The sequence below is a fragment of the Drosophila nasuta genome, chromosome 2R (assembly GCF_023558535.2).
Source record: "Drosophila nasuta strain 15112-1781.00 chromosome 2R, ASM2355853v1, whole genome shotgun sequence".
NCBI classification, from domain to species: domain Eukaryota; kingdom Metazoa; phylum Arthropoda; class Insecta; order Diptera; family Drosophilidae; genus Drosophila; species Drosophila nasuta.
Genome location: NC_083456.1, coordinates 12627681 through 12649670, shown reverse-complemented (window position 1 = coordinate 12649670; position 21990 = coordinate 12627681). Strand labels below are relative to the sequence as shown.

The 21990-nt window shown below is 39.0% G+C and overlaps 1 protein-coding gene across 1 annotated transcript; it reads right to left on the bottom strand.

The window, feature by feature from the left end:
• Positions 1-8082: 8082 nt before the first annotated feature.
• On the bottom strand, positions 8083-18963 carry LOC132786768 (homeobox protein Hmx). Its single transcript, XM_060793407.1, has 3 exons — positions 17608-18963; positions 10899-11008; positions 8083-8939 (listed from the first exon to the last, which is right to left on the bottom strand). The coding sequence occupies exons 1-3, from the start codon at positions 18438-18440 to the stop codon at positions 8083-8085; spliced, it is 1800 nt and encodes a 599-aa protein (XP_060649390.1). The 5' UTR covers positions 18441-18963.
• Positions 18964-21990: the final 3027 nt, after the last annotated feature.

The window sequence follows — 21990 nt, the reverse complement described above, 5'->3', positions numbered from 1 at the left end:
AGCATAGAGCCGTTGACAACACTGATTTTGGAAAATGTTCCGAGCGCACACACTGTGGCAAAGCGTTTTACAACAGCTTGCAGAGTGTATCCTGTGTGCCTCGTCCTGCCTGCCGCATAACTCGTTGCTCAACATTGTTGACTTCCTGTTTTCTCCCCTCCCCACCTATGTATGTATATAGACCCGCTGGCTCCGTAATTTGTAGGTACACGGTGAACGCGGCGTCCAAACAATGGCTGCGCATCAAATGACATTTCTGCAGGACTCTCAATTTGGTGATCCCTGACGCCGCCCTATAGCCAGCCAGCGAGCCTGCCTCAAAAACAGCCGAGTGCATTTTTATTGTCATTCAATTGGATTCGAATTTACAGCGTGACAATTGACGCCTCACAAACAGGAAGTTTCCGGCTCCGCTTTTTGGATCGTCGCTGCTGTAACTTGAGCTGTGCTCACATTAAATTAGCCAGCGACTTGATCTTGCTCTCGCATTTCTTGGCCCAATTTGCAGCAAATGCATTTGATGTTAATTGCGATTGTGCATTAGCGAACACAAGTGTATGCGTGTATGAGTGTGATTGCGTAATACGAGTTCACTGTTTGTGCATTGTTTGTGTTATTGCATTAATTTACAACAATATGGTGCGTAATGACCCAGAATTTGATTATGCCATTGTGCTGCTCTCTTTCCCTCCTTCTCCACCATTTTCCCAGCTCGCTGAGTGCCTCTTTCTGTTGTAAGTTGTAATTGTAGGAGTGTCCCAAACAACTTAGTCTCATATTACCTATTCACTGCATTCGTATATGAATTCAAACAGTGTGAATACACTCTAAAAGGATTTTAACCGGCTCGCCTTGCTTATCAACATTAACTCAATACTTTTCTAATATTCCCCATACTCTATCAGACTCAGAAAAACTTGATTGAACCCAAAGGAAATTAGATATTTAAAAGTGTTTTGTCAACTAACATAAGTATGAAAATTGTTGCTCATTTACCTATTTAAATTATACGACGCTTTTAAAAATGTAAAATCGATAATTCCTATTTTATCTGCCTTCCAAATATTTTCTTTACATTTAGTTGATTAAACTAAGTAATTCAGCACTATTAAATATGAAGAAAGAAACTTAGAGACGAGTATATCCGAGTATAAGTTACCATCTACTCATTTCCAATAAAAGCAAACCAGTGCGAAAGCGGTATAAAAATATACCGAATATATCGAAATATACTAAAATATATAAAAATCTGCAAGTGGTTTAACGACAAATTACTGAAATTCAAATATACCAAAGATAATAAATTAATCCAGATATCATCCAAAACAATAAAGAGTTTCATAATATAATATAACATTATTTGTTGAATAACTTTTTTTATTGCAATTTTTTTAGGCATGATAAAGGCGGTAGTTATTATAATTTGTGTAAAAAATCAAATTCTTTTTTATACTATATGTAGCGGGTACGAAAATTGTTTCATTAATATTAAGAGTATTATATTAAATGAAATATTAGGATTATTGTAAATAAAAAAAACTGAAATAAAATAAAAACTGCTATATAGTTAATAAGCTTTGGCAATATTAAGTTTTAAGTGCAGAAAAACTATGAATTTAGTAATTATTAACGTTAAATAATAATAACATGAAGTCAATAAGAAAATGTAATTGAAAAAAGTTAAACTTTAACATAACTTATTTCATGAAGGCAAAAAAGCCTCTATGTCGAGCAACTTTAAAACTAAATTTATTGTTTTGTTCAGCAGATTTATTTCTATGCTATATCTGCATTGTTTTTTATTAATTGCAGATACAAAACCACAGCCTATCTGTTCAATTAATCCAATTAATCTTTAAATTTATACTTCCTATTTAGCCGTATGCAATTAAAATGTCAATTAAGTAAATTTTTAATAAAGCGCCTAATGCGATTATTTCAAATAATTTATATAAATAATAGTTGAAGAGGCACGTTCGTAAATGAAATAAACGAAGGCTAGTCGCATCAGTCCCGAACAGAAAAACAAGCCATAAGGTAAAAAAAAGCAACAGCAGCGACAGCAGAAGTCATAAAAAATGGATCGCAGTGGGCAAGAGCACAAATGCAAGTTGATTAATGCACCTCAAGCACAACAACAGTAACTGCAATAAAAAAAAAACAAAACAAAACTAAATGAACAAGCCACAACGCATTGCTGCTGATGAGTCTATTACAGGCAATAACAACAACACAGAACAGACAGACAGTCGGACAGAAAACATCAACTGACGCAATTGCAATTGCCCAAATGTTTGGGATGTTGATGCGTATGTATGCATGTGTGAGTGTGTGTGTGTCCAACCCTCAGAGCAACCCCTGCTTAGTGCGAAGGACACGCGCTGTACGCACTAAAAGAAAGTCCATAAACGAAGCGAAGCGCCAACCGCAATGGCTAAAAAATAAAGTACATAAAAAGCATTAAATGCGGCCGTCATAAAAGGGAGCACGGGCTGAAAATTGGCAACGTTTTCGGGGCTGACCACACACACATTCGCACACACACACACACCACACACTCATATAATGACAGGGATAATGTGCAGGGAGACGCGCGAGTTGTGCAAATAAAAATAAATGTGCTAAATGGATAATAAAAACCAAAAAGCGACAGTCATAATGGCCACTCACAAACACTCGACAACAATTCGAGACTAAACGAATAAAATTGCACAAAAAATCACATTGTTGTTGCTTTGTCCTTTTTTAAGCGTAATTTAACTGGTGTGGCCATTGGACTTAATTGAACTGTCAACCAAAATACGAGCAGATAGATAAACATAATAGTCCACAACATGGACATTCAGAATGTTTTTGCTTTTTTTATGGCTCGCAAAATCGGGAATTCCATTTGAACGAGCGACAAACTTGCCATCACAGTTTCAGCCAGGTCAGACATAGTTATGTAGTGAAGAGTGACTGCGCAACGAGCAAAAAAAAAATGGGAACTAGACAATAGCCAACTTTGTGCTAAGCTGCTGCACTTCATGGCCAAAAGGGCTGCAATTAAAATAAGTACCTCAACGTTTGCCTGCCGTTGCGCTGATTTAAATACATACCAACAACACCCAAAAAAAAAAAAAAATAAAACACTCACGAAAAAACGTTGCCAAAGTTACTCAAACATACCCCGAGATACGAGTACTATATAGGCATATACACACATATGTATGTATGTAGCTAAGTGCTTACACACACACACACACTCATATATGCTGGGTATATAAGCACATTGTGTTCGCAAGCTAATTAAGAAATTACTGCAGGCAAAACAGCGCCGCCCACGCCTTGCACCCCTCGCACCCATCTCAAGCAACCCGAAAAAAACGAGCGAATCACCGCGCTGCCAACAACATCAGCTCCTACTCCCCCCTTCCCCCTTGTCAGCGCCATTACCAAAAAGCTATTCAATATATGTTTAAGTATGAGAACGAAAAATGATATTAAAAAAAAGGCAAGGCCAAGCATTAAAGTCTTCGCAATGAAGTCGAAGTCGCGATGAACTGCAAATTAATTATTTGTTTTTTAATTTATTTGATTTCAATCCTAGTAAAACTTTACCTTCCAAATTATGATGCCAATAATATGCTTTTTAACAATTTTATTTCTATTGTAGTTATTTGCTACGAAAAGTAATAAAGTATTAAATAGCTACAGAAGTAATTAATCAAGTTAACATTTACAAATTGGTAATTTATTTGAATTAACACAAACGTATTTTTTTATTTTCTTAGTGATTTTATTTATTCATTAAAGTGGACTTTAATTTTGTATTTATGTTAATTTTATCAAAGTAATCAAAGTTAATACTCAATTCAATGTAGAATGAAATTAATTTTCATTTAGAAATTTCTGTTTTCACTTTCTGAAATTTAGTTTCCAAATCATAGTTAGAGTACTATTTAATCTAAAAGGAAGTTTAAGTCTGAGTAGTTCAATTTTATATTAATTATAAAATTCTTACTTATTACCTAAACAGTCATGCCGCCCTTGCAGGGTATTCACAAAAAAAGGCGCCCATATATGTATAATCCAGCAACCAGACAACACAATCTCCAATTCTCTAACTCCGACTCTGAGGCCTACCGACTCCAAATCCGTATCCATCTTCATCTCCCGACTCCTGTCAATTCACTTTACATATGAGCAAAGATACCGAAAAAATAGACACACAAAATAAAAGGCAAAAAACTGAAATTATGAAAAGCATTCAAAAAGCAAAGCAAAGCATTCAAAGTGCCATCCAACTCAAACCGAACACAACACAAACCCAAGCCAGACAATTTTCATAATTTCTCTACAATTTTCAACCATTTTATGAAATGAATTGAAATTTTTACTCTTTGCTTATTTTTTTCGGGTGCGCATTTCCTTCGACAAACAAACGCAAAAAAAAAAGAAGAAAAAAATAAATAAGAAAAGCCATCAAATCCATTCATGCGCTTAAATAAAATGCTCAAGCACTTGACTGCATCCATAGAAAAATGTTGAGCGCAACCAAAAAAAAAAAAATAAAGATGGAAAATATGCGAATACAGCTCAAGGATGCGGGAGGAAGAGACTCTCAGCCTAATTTGTTCAAATGGCTTCTATATAGTATAGAAAAATAGAGAAAGTACCCTTTATGAGTGTAACAAATGAAACTGTGAAGCATTGTCATTGGGATTTTGGCTAACAAATTAAATTTAATTTTTAAAGCTTTAAATAAGTAGCTTAGTGAAATAGAAAAGCTTAAGAAACAAATCTAAATAAATTCGATAAATATCTTAATCTCAATTTGTCAATTAATAATCGTTTGATTTTTATTGTCGTGAGTATAACTATTAATTACGAGAGACTGCAAAGCAATATACAACGTACATATGTGGAATCGATTAAATCGATTTAAAGGCTTAAATTTATGCGCAGACGTGTGAAATGCAACACCTCAAACAATTGCACAAACACATATAATTGCATGTATGCAACTGTAGCTGTAAATGTATCTGTATCTGCAACTGCATCTGCATCTGTAAATGTATCTGTCGCTGTAGTTATCGCTGTCGTTCACGTTGTCGCTGGCAAGTTGTATCATTTGTATCTTTCTGGTTATTTAAACTAACAATCGTTTGTTGTGTGTGTGCTCGCATAACCGAAAGCATTTTATGTATTTTTATTGCCATTTGTTCGCAGTGCGCAATTTGCAATTTATTTTTGCAATTTAACACGCGCTGCAAGCTACACAGAGAGAGAGAAGAGAGAGGAGGAAAGTGAACCACGACTGTGCATAGGCAAAAAACCATTCAACGCGCTCAGTGCGAAATAAACATAAAGTGCGCACAATAAATGGTAACTTAAAACGCCCAACAACAACAACAGCAGCATCGAGTACACAACAACAGCTTACAGCAACTGCATCAATTGTTATTGTGACTAACATATGAACATATGAGTGTACTAAGTGCATGTTACATACAAACATATTTAAATTGTACATATGAATACATATTTCCATCGGCAATTAAACGTAAATTATCGCTTCACTTATGTATATCCCAAGAGCCATTCGCGTTCTACAAAGCTCTGTTGAAAATCGTTGGCAAATGGCAATAAAATGGGCTCATTTCTCGTGCGCGTGAATTGTCATCGCTTTCATCTTCAATTTCAGGCATGAGATAGCAACTTGGGTTCTGGCTAATTATAATATTATCAGTTCATGTTTAATACATGAAAAGTTCTTTGATTAAAAATTGGCTTTATTTATGGTCTACATACCATTTAAGGACAAGCCAACTTTTAAGTATTTCGATAGATTTATTATATGAATATTTGTTTTGTCCCATAAAATATATCTATTTGCAATCATTTCTTTTGTCATTAAAAGTATGTCAGACTAAAAACTTTTGGAGTGATGATAACTTCAGTTAAATATTCACTTCATCTAACACTCATTTTTGAATAATTTTACAAAATTGTTATCAATAGATCATCCCATTAAAGTAATGTATGTAAATATGCATAGTGATTAATACTTCATCGCTTTCATCTTCAATTTCAGGCATGAGATAGCAACCTGAGCTCTGGCTAATTATAATATTATCAGTTCATATTTAACACATGAAAAGTTGTGCGATTGAAAATTGACTTTATTCATGGTCTGCATACTATTTAATGACAAGCCATATTTTAAGTATTTTGATAGATTTATCATATTATATGAATATTTGTTTTGTCATCAAAAGTATGTCAGTCTAAAAAACTTTTGAAGTGATATTAACTTCAGTTAAAGATTCATGTCATCATAAGACTTATTATTGAGTAATATTGAAAAATTGTTCTCAATAGATCATCTCATTAAAATAACGTATGTAAATATGCATAATAATTAATATTTCCTCTTCCTTTAATAATCCTAAGAATGCGAAAGATTTGTTAAGTACTTGAGCTACGATAAGGAATACCAAATTATAGTAGGTATAAAGCCTAGTATCTTTGGTATTACTCGTTGCGATATCTTCTGCTTGTAGTATTCTAGTAAAGCACACACTTGAATACAAATATCAAATATTAAATTCACCCACTATATATTAAAAAACTCAACTCTGTTAATTGATTTATATTATATTGTTTGTTTTTATTGATAATTTTATTTTTATATAAGCATTTTTAATATTTTTTACTGATTTTTTTTCAATTCATTTCCTTTTCTTTGTTCTCACTTAGTTTGTGTTGTGTTTAGTACATTGAAGTAATAATTTAACTAGTTATTTGGTAATTGCTTCAAACACACACACGCATATGTGTGTGTGTGCTTGTATATGTATGAGTATGTACATTTAGATGTGCATTGGCAACATCATTTGACTTTTACAGCGTACAATTAGACAATATAGTACATACAAGAGTGTAGTTTTATATAAGTTTTTGTTTATTCTTTAATTGCTTGCTTATGGAAACCAACCGATAACTATAAGTAATTACGATTATGATACAAGTACTATAAATGTATATTTCCTTTTTTTTGTTTTCTTTTATGCATATGGAATTAACCTACACTTGACCAGCAATCGAAAGTTAAAGCAAAACTTAGTTCTTCATAATAATAATTAAGCTGCAAAACGCAATTATTTACAAGTTTCATTTTTAGAAAACAAAAAAAAAACAACGCAAAAACAGTTAAGGGATATGGCTTAAAAATTATTGAGCAGGAGGCATTTACAATGAGTGGCAGAGTAGAGGAGGGGAGAAAAGAGGAAGGAAAGTCGTACTTCCTACATTTCCTGGAAATGCTAAGCTGGATAGAAGAGAAAGAGAGTGAGAGAGACAGAGAGAAAGACTCGCAGATTAAGGTAAGCGAGCACATACTACTTAGTAAGTATATACAAAAGCTTTAGGAACAAACTGTTCAAAAACTTTACAGCTTTTTATCGATTTCTATATATAACATATATATAGATAGTAGATTTACGAGTATGAGGGGGGAGAGGATGGATTCGCCATCCTCAATATTTGGCCTTTGTGTGTGTGTTTAGCATTGAAACCAATTGATGTGCACTTAGCCGCTGATCCTTTGGCAAAACTTTTCAATAGAAATTTACAATGCAACTGGGACAGAGCTTGCCGCACAGGGGGAGGGAGGGGGGCTGCTCAATAGCTGTGCGCTGCCTTGTGGCTTATCGATTTATCCAGAGCAGCAGCAGCTGGACTGACAGCAGCTTCCAAACAATGATTGCTGCCCTTAACATCGTTGGGCGTTGGCAACGTTGGCAACGTTGGTGGCGGAGCCGTTGGTGGCCTCGAGTTGACACGCTCATTGGAGGGCGGGATTTGACGCACAAGTTCGGGCTCCTCGTCCGCCTCCACATCGATGGCCGCATCGTCATCGTCGTGGCACACCTGATGCTCCTGCTCCAGCTCGCCATCCGAGTCATCCATGTCCATGGAGGAGGCGCCGTGTCGCGGCAACTGCAGCGCAGGAGGAATTCGCGTTGGCAACGCAGCCAGCATTGCGTTGGGCGGTGGCGGCTTCAGCAGCGTCATCGGCGCCGCCAAACAGCCCACGTTCTATACCAGCGACGACAGCGGCGGTCGTGGTGGACTGGTGTTGCGTGCCGCTGCCGCCGCATAGTACTGCATCGGATGGTGATGCGGTGGCGGTGGTGGCACAAAGCCAGCGGTGGTGCCGTCGTGATACAACACCGGAACACGCACCAAACGCTGTGCGGCATGCGCCATGTTCGCCATGTTGGCTGCCTCTAGTTCAGCGGCCAGCTGACGCTTCCATTTGTTGCGACGATTCTGAAACCAGATCTTCACCTGGGTCTCGGTGAGACGCAGCGAAGCCGCAAGGCCAGCGCGCTCCGATGAGCTGAGATAACGCTTCAGATCGAAGGTGGATTCCAGCTGAAAGACCTGAGCACGCGAGAAGACGGTGCGCGTCTTCTTCTTGCGCTTCGAATTGCTGCCATCGCCGTGCGGCGACGAGCTATCCGAAGGGCCATCGGTGCCGTCATCCTCCTCGATGATCTCCTCGCCCTCATCGTCCGACTCATTGCTGCTGGTGGGCAGCATGTAAGCGGCACTCGGATGCGAGCTGCCCAAATGATGGCCATGATGCGCTGAGAGTCCGCCGGCGCTGCTTGTGGGCGTGCTGGGCTGATGTGGATGCTGTTGTGGATGCTGTTGGCCAGCAAGTGGATGCTGTTGCTGCTGTTGATGCTGCTGTTGTTGCTGATAGAGCGGATGATGTGGTGGTGACTTGTTGGCATGGCCATTGCCTGAAATGCTGCTGCTGTTGGCATTGGCAGTGCTGCTGTTGTTGTTGTTGTTGCTGCTGCTGTTGTTGTTGTTGTTGTTGCCACTGCTGGGACTCAGAGAGGTGGGCGATGGTGGATTTTCTGTGGTGTTTGTCGAGGAACTGTCTGCAAAGAGCACAAGAGAGAGAGAGCGCGCATGAGTAAGAGCGAACAGGACTGAGAGAGAGCAAATTTTATTAGTTGATTTATCTGCCTGCCAGACTGTGTGTGTGTGTGTGTGTATGTGTGTGTGGGTGGCTGGTTGCACTAAGGGTTGTTTAAGATGTTATTGTAACACTATGTGTGCGCAAGTGTGTGGGTGTGTGTGTGTAATGCACAGATTTAAGCTGCCACACTTAACCTCACACTTGCCTTCGTCTTTTCTTCGTTTTTCATTTTTTTGTTGTAGCTGTCTTCCTTTCTTTCCCCCTGCAGTTGCCCCAAAACAACTTAGAGCGCAGACGCGGTGAGCAACACCAAATATATATATAATACATATATATGTTATATATGTTATATGCGCGTGTGTGTGTGAGCGTTAAATTACCATTTAAAATGGCTGTCAGTCAGCTGGACGATTTTGCTTTTATTGAGCTTTTAGTTGGGATCTCATTTGAAAAGTTTAAATTGCTGTAATTTGCCTCCCCCTGCGAACTATGTGTCGCATCAGCAAAATTCCAGAAGCCCAAGCAAGTTGACCAAGCCCCTAGCCTGGCGGGGTGCTAAACTTAAGGCCAATTTACATGAACAAATGCTATTGCAATGACTTCTAATGCCAGAGGGAAAGCTCAAGCGACGAGGTGGTGAAGAACTGAGTTGATTGCGTTTACCTGCAGGTGATTGCGAATACCAATGCCAATTGCAATTGCAAATCGCACTCGAACAAAGTCGAACATGTCAAACGCTTTGTTTGTTCCCCGCAGTCGTAACTCGATACTCGATTACAAATTGCAATTAATTGAAAATGGCGATTAAAGCAGCCGTGTTTGTGAGCAGCAGCTAACGCTACAACGCTACATGTGTATAGCATAATACATTACCACCTCCTCTTCTCCCTCTATCCCTCCCTTTACCATCTTCATTCCACCATTTTGCATTGAACTGCGTGTCGTATTTGCAATGTGTTGCCTACTTCAGGGCGCACTTTGCATTCGCATTTGCATTGCACGAATTCTTGGCGGCATTAAGCGCGTTTGCGTCGTTGGATATGCAAATTAAGTGAAAATGCTTCAAAGAATGCCAGCGACACAGCACATTCTTCGCCAAGCGAATCGAAAAAGATACTGACTGGCATTCTCAGTCGCATTCTTGGAAAACTAACAAAAATAAAATAAAAGGGCTAAGCTCATTGAGTAGCGAAATCCCAAGAAAACTTGTAAGACTATCAATCGCAAAGCAAAAAAAAAACTTTCTTGAGTTTTCTTATGTAGCATTTAAAATAATTATATTGTGTAGCATTAGCAACGTAAGAATTCAAAAACGGTTATGAAACTTGCAAGATATTGCAATTAAGTTAAAGTATAAAATATGACGAATTACATACAATCATTTTCTGTACTAATTTCACAAGTTACTTGCAAATATTTGATACTAATAATTTCTCTAATATTTATATGAGGTATTAGCAAAGATTTGATTATAAGAATTGCTGAAATATATCCACAAATACTCACTATACATCTATTTGATTATGAACAATTATCTGTTTAATAAGAAAAGGTCAAATTATAATGTTATCTTTTCTTGTAATATTTGGCACAATCACTTGCAAAATATTTGAAGTGCACAAATTAATCAAATAAAAAAAAAGAAAAATATTAATAGCAAATTTTCTTTAATCTATTTATTTCTATTTTCTTTAGACTTCTAACTGTGTGATGGTACAATTTTCTTTACCTCTTTCAACTTTACATCTATTTAACAATGGAATTCTTACCACCAAATGATCAAAATGATCAAATTTAAAAACAATATAACAAAATGAATTCATTTAGTTTGTAGTACAATCTATTGCCCTAATTGACAGTCCGAAAGTATACAATCTCTGAAGAAACTTTCATCTTTTAATGAATTCCAAAAACTTACCATGTGTGGGACTATGGAAGGGCATACGCTGCGGTGCCCAGGGCCAGCCAGGTGGACAGAGAGCCGCATAACGTCCAGCGAGAGCGCCCCACTGTGAGATGAAACCCAATCTGTAAATGCCGAAATGGAGAGCGGTTAGTGAATTGCCATAAATGCGTAAATTATGCAGGCCGATAATTGCTGAAATTCAAGTTAAAGACGAGACGAAACCAAAAGCCGAGCTAAACATTTAATGTATGTACAAGAACTCGCATACATAAATGAATATTCCATATATTCTATATAGTACTTATATAGCAGCACAAAAGGTTGAGGAGGCAAACGAAAAATGCAAGATGAGGCGACCCTTAAATGCTAAGCAACCCCACACCAGACATCATCATCGTCATCGTTGATGCCCATAACTGGCAACAGCTGCTGCGAATTTTCCTTGTTGCCCCAGCAAAGATATTTATGTACGTACACACACATATTTATTTTCATATACAATAAAGTACTTGTATATAGAAGTAAAGCAAAGTAAGTGGCGGTATGTGTGTAACCTTGTTAGGTTGTCGCTGCCTTAAAAGCATCTTTATAAATACATTTATTTATTTATGTTGGCGCGGCAAAGTTTTCGCAAGACGAAACACTTTTCGGCGTTTACGTTTACGTTATAATATGCTCCATATACTTGAGTGTGTGTGTGTGTTTGAGTTTTGGGGTGGTTTCTCGAGGGGTAGCAGAGTGGGGGCAGTTTATTGTACTAAATCAAAGTTTTCAAGTCAAATCATTCGAGCAGCAGCTAATGCGAGAGGTAATTGGAAGAAAGCTGCTTTTGTTTTGCTCACGAGTGGGGAGAGGGGAGGTAAGAGAGGGATAGGGGAAGGTTGGGGGGTTATTGCCTGGTTGTGGCACTTAAGAGAGTGCCGGGTGGGCAATTTGATTGATTTATTGATATGTTTAAAAGTCTGTCTCATCGGTATTCTTAAGCTTCCCACGCACTCAATGAACTTTGCTGTTTAACAATGCTTCCCACCAGTCTCGAATGCCAATATACCCCAATACTATATATATACTCACACATATACATACATATATATATATCCAATACCAATGACGCGGCCCAAAACAATCCCCCTGAAAATTTGCTGTTTCAACATGTTTTGTGTTTCGTTGTTTTGTTGCTTTTAAACCCTTTGACCGTTTTGCAAGTGACCCGTGGACAAGCAGCAGACTGTGATTTCCATCCATTACGACCCCAACTAGCCCCATGCTAGCCCTCCCCTTTTGCTAGACAGACAATGAGCTGAGAATGTGTGTGAGTGTGTGTGTGACATTAACATTTAGTTGACCTCTTTCACTGCGGCCAAGGTACAGGTGTGGAAATCAATAGTTGCCAAGCTCTCGCTCTCGTTCTCTCAAATGCATTCTCTCTTTCTCTTCTGCTCTGTCTTTTTCTTTGTAAGTAATGCCTTTTCAATTAAATTTTACCTTTTTTGCCTACGTTGAACTGCTAAATTATGAGACCCGACTCAACTCGGACTCAGACTCAACTCAACGCTTCAAAGGTTTCCCCAACTTGACGACTTGGCTACTTGACAAACAGGCAGCTCAAATCACTTCTAATGGGCTTCATGTTTACAACGTCAATTGAGAGAAAGCCGCTTTTTGCTTTCGGCCAAGAAGCTGACGCCCCAAACCGCCGCTGCTCAAATTACAAAAGCAGCCCAAAAAAACACACAGTAAACGCTGAAAAGAAATTACCTCAATTACTGCGCTAATTTCAGTGGCTGTCACATCAGACGTGGGGGGTAAAATGGAGTCGCAATGAATTGCAAACAGCTTGTAGCTATTTGCTTTACTAATTATCCAAATCAAAGGCTCAGCCTCGGACTCAGACTCAGATTCAGATGCAGATACACATTCAGATTGGGACAACGAGGCATTTGTTTTCCGCCCGCGTCGCAATGAAATAAATACAACATTCCATTGCCTGGGGCACCCACAGGCAGAGTTCTCCGGCTCTCCACGGTCTACATTTTCATTGGTGTCACTTTGTGGCGGAAGTGGATGACCATGTTTAAAATTCACTGTTTCGGGGAGGGTGTCGGTGGCGGTGGCGGTGACCGCCCCCGGGTGCTGTTGGGCCGCTGCTGTCAGAAGTCAACGGTGGAGCAAAACCCAAGCGAAGTCTATCCTCAGAAAAATGCCATTCCCTGCTCAACTTGATATATTTCTCGCTCACTCCCTCTAGTTTAATGAATTGTTTGCGGTTCTTGCTTCAAGCTGCCTGTTTTTCTCCTGCCTTCCCTGTCATAATTCTTCTTCGTCTTCTTCTTCTGCGGGGGCGCTCTTTTGTTATAAGAACAGAAGTGCGCGCTATGCAATTGAGTTGTTCAACATGGCATTCTACATGGGTCGAACGCTTTTCTTCGACTTGATGGCGATTTCGCTGTCCCCATGATTGGGTCCGGCTTTGATGTTATTTTCTTTTCGTTATTTGTTTCTACGTTAGAAATGGGTAAGAAGCTATTACTTGAGGAGCTCTTTCTAGCAGTTAATTTCTTATAATTGAAATGTTGAAGTATGGATTTGATTTTAATTTAAATGTAAGTAATTTATGTTCAAAATAAACTGTCCATTAAAAACAAACTTGCTTGAATCTCTATGTAATAGATCTCGTAGTTAATTTCTTATAAATGCAATATTTAAGTAAGGAATCGATATGAATTCCAAATAAAATATCTGTAAAATTATTTCTTATAATAAAAATATTGAAGTAAGAAACCAAGTGTAATTTAAATTAAATGTGAAATGTCTAAAAATATGGATTTTTAAGACTTTGTAAAAAAGTGGAAAGATTTAAAAAAATATTAAAGCCAACAAAAAAGTGTTGTAAGAACTTGTTTTGTGAAAAATGTTTAAAAAAAATTTGAATAAATTCAAAAAGTTGGATAAAGAATTGCAATTATTTTGCCTAACTAAGTAAGGTATAAAGAATGTTTATTAAGAAATCTTAATTATTTCGAAATTAGAATTTATATCTTAAAATTTGTAACAGTAAAGTAAGAATCTTAACAAGCTATGAGTAAATACACCGGATCAAATTTTAATATTGTAATGAAATTGTATTAATAATTCTTAATAGGTATAATGATACTTCGTTTTGCAATTAAATATATTCATTACTTTTTGGAAATTTTATGTAGCAATAAATGAATTGATTTTTGACTTACTTTATAAGGAAAATATAAGTGGAAATAATTGAATACTTTCTTTACTTGCTTCATAAGTAGAGCTGCCCGCAGTTTTCAGCACTTGAATGCTCTACATTGTGGAAGTTCAACAGCTGCTTCAACCAGGTCAGCGAAGCCACTTAAGTGAACCCCAAAAATAATATATATAATGTGTTATATCATATGCAAAGCGACAATTGTGACACACACAATTTCCAAGCGAATTAACGAAATCAATTTAAATAATAATCATTTTTAAAGTAATGGCGAACAATGAGCTCAGCGCATTAAACCGCTTAGGATGCACTCATGTATAAAAGATTTGCACACGCTAATTGGCTGCCCAAGAATAGCAGTAGGAAACTAGGCACTCATGACATTTTGGGAACGGGTGTCAACTGTGCGGGCACTCGAAGCGACCGCAAGAGTAGCCAAAATATTGAACATATCCATTGCCATTACAGTTGACTAAGCAGGGGAGGGCAGAGCAGAGAGGAGAGTAGCTAACTCGGTTGGCTTGCTTTTGTCATTAAACGGGATTAACGTGCAAATATTGCCAATATTTGGCTGAGTCCTGGAGCGGCTTATATGCTAAGTCGGTGCACTTGAAAAATGGTGACATTTGTGTTGTGCTCAAAATTAGTTTTTCTCTTTTTTTTTTCATCATGCTTACACCGCAGGAAGTCGCACAAATGACACGAGTCAAGCCTCAAAATCTTGATACGCACACAACGAATATGGTTTTCATTAAATTGAAACTAAGCGCAATATTATATCATCTAGATAGCGACAATAAATCACTCGAATCAAAGTACAATTTCACCACTGAATTGCGCTGCAAAGTTAATCCCCTTGTGATAGATAAGATTTGTCAGAGTCCCGACGCAATGCATTGGGACAGAAATTGGATTGTAATTACTGCAATATATAATTATATTGTCAGGGCGTCCTTTTGTGTTATCCTTACATAGCGTAAAAAAAAACAGAACAGAAAAGGAAAAAATACTGGAAGAGTAAATGGGAAAAATGCTGCACAATAGAGATACAGACATTTCCTGGACTCTGTCTCTCTCTCTCTCGAGAGAGAGCACCCTTTCCTCCATGCATTTGGCCAGGACACAAAGCTGGCCCTTTTGTTGTTGTTCTTGTTGTTGGGCGCACTCACAAGCATATCAGGTTACAGTTACAGCGCTTAACTGCGCTTCTTGCTGCGCTATAATTAAACCGCAGTTGAAGAGTTGGGAGACATCAGACAGCAAAGAGACTGAGAAAGAAACGCTTTAACAGTAGCTGACCACTAATTAAAAAAAAGGAACGAACGAAGGAAGCATTGTCAAAATATTAACTGATAGCTCCAGGTGAAAGTCACGTACGATATATATGTGTGTATTAAACGATCACTCAGCGTTTTTATAATGAATGCGCTTGAATTAATCAAGTAAACGAACTCGAGTTCGATGATCAAGTGATAAGCACATCAGCAAGGCAGCCACACGTCAGCTGTAAGCGCCAAACAGCAGGAGTCAACACTTGGCGAGGGCGATTCTCCCTCTCTTCCCTTTCTCCCTCTCCCATTCTTTCGATTCTAAACTCGAGGGGTAACGCGAGGGGCACGCGACCCTCGTGACGGAACACTGGCTGTTAGCCTCACCTTAGCTTGTCGCTTTATCGCCACGATCGATCGGTGAGCGCATGCGTAAATGAAATGAAAATGATCATTATTAACCCAAAAACAAAAAAAAAAAAACAAAAAAAAGAACCCAAAGACAGACGCAGAGAACTTTGCATACACACTACAAAAAAAAAAGTGCAACATTTTTTTAATTCAACACATGCTTTAATCGAGCAATTGGAAACTCGATCTCTCTCGACTCATGTCCTTTTTTTTATGCCCATTTAAATGTCGGCTAAGTGGGGTTAACAGGACCCCATTTCCTTTAGCAAGTATGAATTTATTGATGAACTGAACTCAACTGCACTGCACTGCATTATGTAGGCGGTCAACTTCGCCCCGCCGTCTGTCCTTCTGTCCGTTCGGTATTACAAATGCATGTAGGTCAGTGTACGTTGAGGGTTCATTCATTCATTCAGTCATTCATAATAAAGTTGTGTTTATAACTCGTATTTTTGCATGCCGGATTATTGTCCGAACTTCGGACTATCTGTCTGTCTATCTGTCTCATTGTTTGCCTGTCAGTTATGAGTCTCTCGTATGTGTTTGCAACTTGCATTGAATTTCATTTAGCAAATGTTACGAAATTCGATACTTTCATAAATTGCATGACCAAAATTAAGCAATCGATATGCACTTCTATTGAACAAAGTGACCTAAGTGCAGTTTATGCAAAGTAACTAACTTTTTAACTGACGTAATAATTGAAAATTAAAAAAAAATACCAAAAACTTATAAATTTCAGTCAAGAAACTAGAATTTTACAGAGTGAAAATATACATTAAATTCTTTTATCATATTTAAATTATATATGTGACTTCATTCACATTGTGTTAAATACCAAAAAATAATGCCTGATTGTCATATATTTGAAAAGATTTTTGTTTTGGTAAAAAAAATGAAATAGGCATTTTTTAACTGAATATGCATTGAATTCATTAATCATTACTGATACAACTGCATAAAGAAGAAAGATTAATTTATTATGAAAGTGAGACTAAATGATCTTCAAGTTCTGAAACCATACAAAATAAAATTGCATAATGAATTTAAATTGAATTTTTGTGAAATAATATTGAAATAAATAGTTACTTCAAAGCTGAATTCGAATTCCATAATTCTTATTTATTCTTATTTTTGAATTATGTTGATACAATATTGATTGAAATTTTAAATATCCTTTTTTGTCGAAAGCAAATTGTAATGAGCTTATATTGTTAACTTTCTTATGAAATAATTTTGATTGTAATCTTAACTTCATTTTCAGTGACCCTATTATTTCCTTAATAAGCATATCGCTTGACGAATATTTATTCAATTCAAAGAAATCTTAGTAAAACAATATGCTGTCTAATGTTCCCAATGAATTGCTAAATTAACAAGCATTCTTCTTGATATTTATCTAATATACTTCATCTTTGCATCCACTTAGGGTGTCCTGTGACAATTCTTACTCAATCTCTCAACCATTCCATTAAGTATCCTATCTCGAACATCAGCTCAAATAAAACCAAATTCAGAGCAAATAATGTCTGTAAGGATTCCTGTGTCTGTGTTTCTTGCGAAGCAGATTTGCGTCACCTTCTTCAAGCTGCTGGAACCCAAAAGACTATTGTCTCAAAATTCGAGTACTTCAAGGATTATACAAAATGTACTCAATGTATTTTTGGGCACAGGACGAAATCAGGTGAAATTGTAGCTGCTTAGGCTCATTGAAAAATGAGGGAAGGCTTGACTTTTTGGTTTGCACGTTTGGCCAACAAAACAAAAGACGACCTTAAGCCGGGTCTAGAGCATCGAGCATCGAGTGTCGACTCACCTTGAGAGCATGGCTGCATCCTGTGGCCCGCCAGCGCCCACGCCTACTCCGGGCTGCGGCAGCTGAGGAATGGGCGTAATCAGCGCTGTGGCGCCATTCTTTTTCGCCGGCTCACTGCGACTGAGAATGCTGGAGATGGAGAAGCTAGTGAAGCCATTGGAGCCCGTTGTGGCCTTGTTGCCATTGCTGCTCGCAGTGCTGTCATTGCTATTGGCTCCCACCGAAGCTGCGGCTGCTGCCACCGCGGCCGCTGCTGCTGCCGAGGCACATGTGCTGTTGTGATTCAGCGTCTTGCTGTTGTTGTTGTTGTTCAGGCTGCTGTGCTCATCGCCCGCATTGCTGCCATTGCGCTCCAAGTCCGGCGATTTGGATGCCAAGTGTGGCGGCGATCCAAGGCGTTCGCTAAGATGTGCTGTGGGTGCCACAGCATGTTGCAGCAACGCCGGATGCGGTGCTCCATGTGCCGGGTGCAAATGGCCGAAACTGTGGAGAGCATGATGCAAGGCGACCGGATGACCGCTGAGCGAGCTGAGATGATGTTGCAGATGATGATGCAGCACCGCCGGCGGCACCGAGCCCGCTCCGTTGGGGCTGTGATGATGGTTGTGGCTGTAGTGCGGCGGCGCCGCGGCCAACGTCGATGTGGATGATGTGGGCGTGCCGGCGGCAGTGGTGGGCGTGGAGCGATGCGTTGGCGTTGCCGGTGGCGAGCTGCCGTCAATGGAGCGCGCCGATGGCGTCTCGCGGCCATTGCTCATGCCGGCGGCACCAAACGGACTTGGCTCGGGACTCGAGACCACACTGATATCGACTTCAGCCTCAGAGGAAGACATGGCGCAAAAACACACACGAAACAAACACTACGAAATTTGGTTTACACACAAAAACTGTTCACTTTATATGCGCGCAATTTAAATTTGAAATAAATGCAAAATTGTTTAGGTTTTGTTTTTAGAATTTTTGTTCACTTTGCTATTTGCAATTTGACGAGCTAACGACGACGTGGCAAGTAACGGTAAAGTTGCTCAGGTGGCTGCGACCGAGACGTCTGCACCGTTTGATCAACGATTCGCATTTAAATTCAAATGTTTTCTGTTAACAGGCTCAAAGTCCTCGCGATGCCAACTGACTGACTGTCGTCCTCTGCCTGCTGCCTTCTGTCTGCCGCCTCTGCCTCTGCCTCTCTCTCGCTTGCTATTTCGCTCACTCGCGCACTTGCCTGTGCTCGCTCTCACTCTCACTCTAGCGTGCTGTGCGTGTAAGCGATCGTTTAGTAATTTTATTGTTTCAGTCTCTGGATTTTTAACCCCTAGTTGTAACGCACACACAAACACACACACACACGTTGAGAGAGCGAACAGCGAGCGAATGCGCCGACTGTCTTTCACAGCGCTCAACCGTAACTGAAACTGAAACCAAAATGAACTAAAACGGAACTGAACTCGAGAGCTCTGGACTGAACTGAACTGAGCTGAGGTGGTTGGTTGAAATTCTTTTGGTCTGTGCGCTAAATGGTTTTCCGCACACTCGCACTCACACCCTCCCATACACAGGTATCGTTGTATTTGTGAGAGAGAGCGCTCTCTCTCTCTCTGTCTGTTGTACAGGGTTGCAGGCTGTTGCTCTCTTGTTTCCATTGCCATTTCCATTCCATTTGCCAAAACTGAGTTGAGTTCGTTTATTTCGACAATTGTGTTGCAACCGCATCGACAGACACTTTGCGTATGTTCTTTTTGTCGCTGCCCGTAAATTGTGCCAATAAAAAAATAACACAGCCAGCCGATGTCTGAGCCGGAGAAAACACTGAAACACTTGGCAATTGGAACATGCCTAAGTGACGTTGGAGGGGCGTGCTTAGTCTCTCCCTTTTCTACCCAAATATCGTTTGTTTGTGTGCGCTTGTGTGTGTGTGTGTGTGTTGGGCTCCTATTGAAATGCCAATATAAAATCAATCAATTGGCACCCACCAAGGGTCAAGTGCTGCTCTGTGTGCAATCCTGTTGCTCCAAAGTGTGCAAAACATTTTAATTGATGGCAGCTAAAAGGTTCCTTTCGGGTGAAGTGAGCTCTAAATGAGAAAAGGATTACGCAGCAACAGACACACATTAATTGGACCAAATCAAGCAATCAAAACAACTATTAAGAAATGATATATTGCAATATAATATTTATTTATTTACTGATAAATCATCATGAAAGTTATTCCCTAAATATGCTTTACAATATTATATTAGTAAGCATAAAACTGAACACAATGATCTAGTTATAGTACTTTTACTATCAAAGCAGCGAAATTCGGCAATTAAATAGTATATTATTATATTAATTTTCAATTGTAACAAACTACAATACAGTCTCGTTGAAAAACATTTCAATCAAAATGTTTAATTAAAGCTTAAAATATACAGTTATAATATCATATTTCCATATCAATATTATCTATTCTTAAGGTTAATTAATTAGCAATCTAAAAAATAATATAAATTGTCAGAAAGAATTACAAATCAAAGAATATAATTAATTTGTATAATAATATACGTACTATCTATAAATAAATTATAATTTTGTATTTATTGTGTTTATATATAATATTTCAAAAGTGCATTCTTATACCATATTTATTTAGTGCAAGTAAATCAACCTCAGTTCAATTCACAAAACATCTTAAGCGCTCAGATTCCAAATCAAAGCAATGCAATGTTCCAATTCCACAACGTTCCATATTCGCAGACTACAACCCCATGCGCACAGAGGCGGCCATTTTTACAAAAGCAAAAAGCTGAGCAAAAACTTTGCAGACAACGCAAAAGAGAGAGCGAGCGAGAGAAAAAGCGAGAGCGTCAAATTGAAAATTTTAAATGCTTTCAACTGAGACGACCACGAGGCATTCAAAAAGTGTTGCAAGCAATTTGCACAAAACAAAAAACCGTTCTACAAGGCAATTGAACTGAAACTGAGAGAGACAGCGTGCGACAGAGACAGTGGGCGTGAGAAAGGGAGAGAGGAAACGAATGAGAGCGAGCGAGAGTGGGCGTGTCGCAGGCAAACCAATGGGAACACTGCATGGGCCACCACTCACCACTGCACAGCTCAGCTGACACCGCCGGCAAATAACCAAAAACATTTGCCACTCTGTCGGCCACGACGACGGGCAACATCAGCAATAGCAACAGCAACAGCAACGTCAACGACGACGACGACGGCAACGGCACAGAAAAATGCGTAGAAATTCATGCGCAATTACATTTATCCTGTTTAGAAGATTGCTTTGCCAAAGTGCGTCTCAAAGTGCTGGCAGTCACCGCAGACTACGCAACCCAGTTCGCCCTCCCCCGCCCCACTTCACTTGCGTCCCTCTGCAGTTGCTCCACTCTCTCTGTGTCTGGCTGGAATTGAGTCTTGCCCGCCTGCATATGTATGTGGAGTGTGTAACATATATTTTTGTGTAATTTCCCTCTACGCTTTTGCTTGTTTTTGATTCGTTTTCATGTTCCAAGTCGGCAACAGCAACAGCAGCCCAATCGTTACCAGAGAGCAGCAGAGCTCTGACGCTTAGTTCAAAAGGTGTTGACACTTGGGCGCTGGCCCACTTTAATTTTAACTGAATGCACCAAATGGAAATCGCATTATTGTGTAACACACAGAGAGAGGCCAGAGACAAGAGTCAGGCTTTCTTCTTTCTTTTTTTTGTGTTTTTTCTGTCAATGCCACCCAGTTTTGTCTCTCTTTCTCTGTCTCTCTCTTTGGTTGTACAAAACAATTTCATTTTGATTTCGTTTTGACGATGCGATTTTATTGTAGTTTTGCTTGCTTGCTTGCTTTGCTGGCTGCCCTTATTTTAGCTGGCATTAATTAGGCAAATTGACATTGGCTATAATAGTCAAAGAGGTGCTAAACAAGATTCAATGTGGGCCTCTAAAAATGCGTCAACAAATGGATTTTGCAAGCCCCCCAGTTTGCCGCAGCACAAAAGTGATAATGAAAATGTTCTATTCAGTAGCAGCAGCAACAACGTATTACAAAAACCCAAAAAGCAAAACACACTCACACACACACCGATGTTGTCCCTTCTCTCCCTTTCTCATGCTTCTGCTCCTGCTGTTGTCGAGCACATTAAGCTCTCCAATTCCTGAACCGACCGCTGGGCAGCAAGCCACAAAAATTCCGAAAGCAAACGACCAAAGCTCTTTTACTTGGAACATTTAAAAGAAATAACAAACTGTTCAACTGTCGGACAAAACGATTCTACAACAAATTGCACTGCAATAAAAGCGAGTGTGTGTGCGAGCGAGACAGAGAGAGGGAAAGAGAGAGCGCAAGCGAGCGAAACCAAAGCCAAAAGCAATGCAGACAAGCTTCAGAGCTTTTCTATGTATGTGTGAG

Excerpts from the sequence above, each read along its gene's own strand:
- LOC132786768 (XM_060793407.1), bottom strand. The coding sequence starts at position 18,440 with ATGTCTTCCTCTGAGGCTGAAGTCGATATCAGTGTGGTCTCGAGTCCC. Across the intron at positions 11,009-17,607 it reads GATGCAGCCATGCTCTCAAG|ATTGGGTTTCATCTCACAGT; the intron begins GTGAGTCGACAC and ends CGGCATTTACAG. Across the intron at positions 8,940-10,898 it reads CTTCCATAGTCCCACACATG|ACAGTTCCTCGACAAACACC; the intron begins GTAAGTTTTTGG and ends TGCTCTTTGCAG.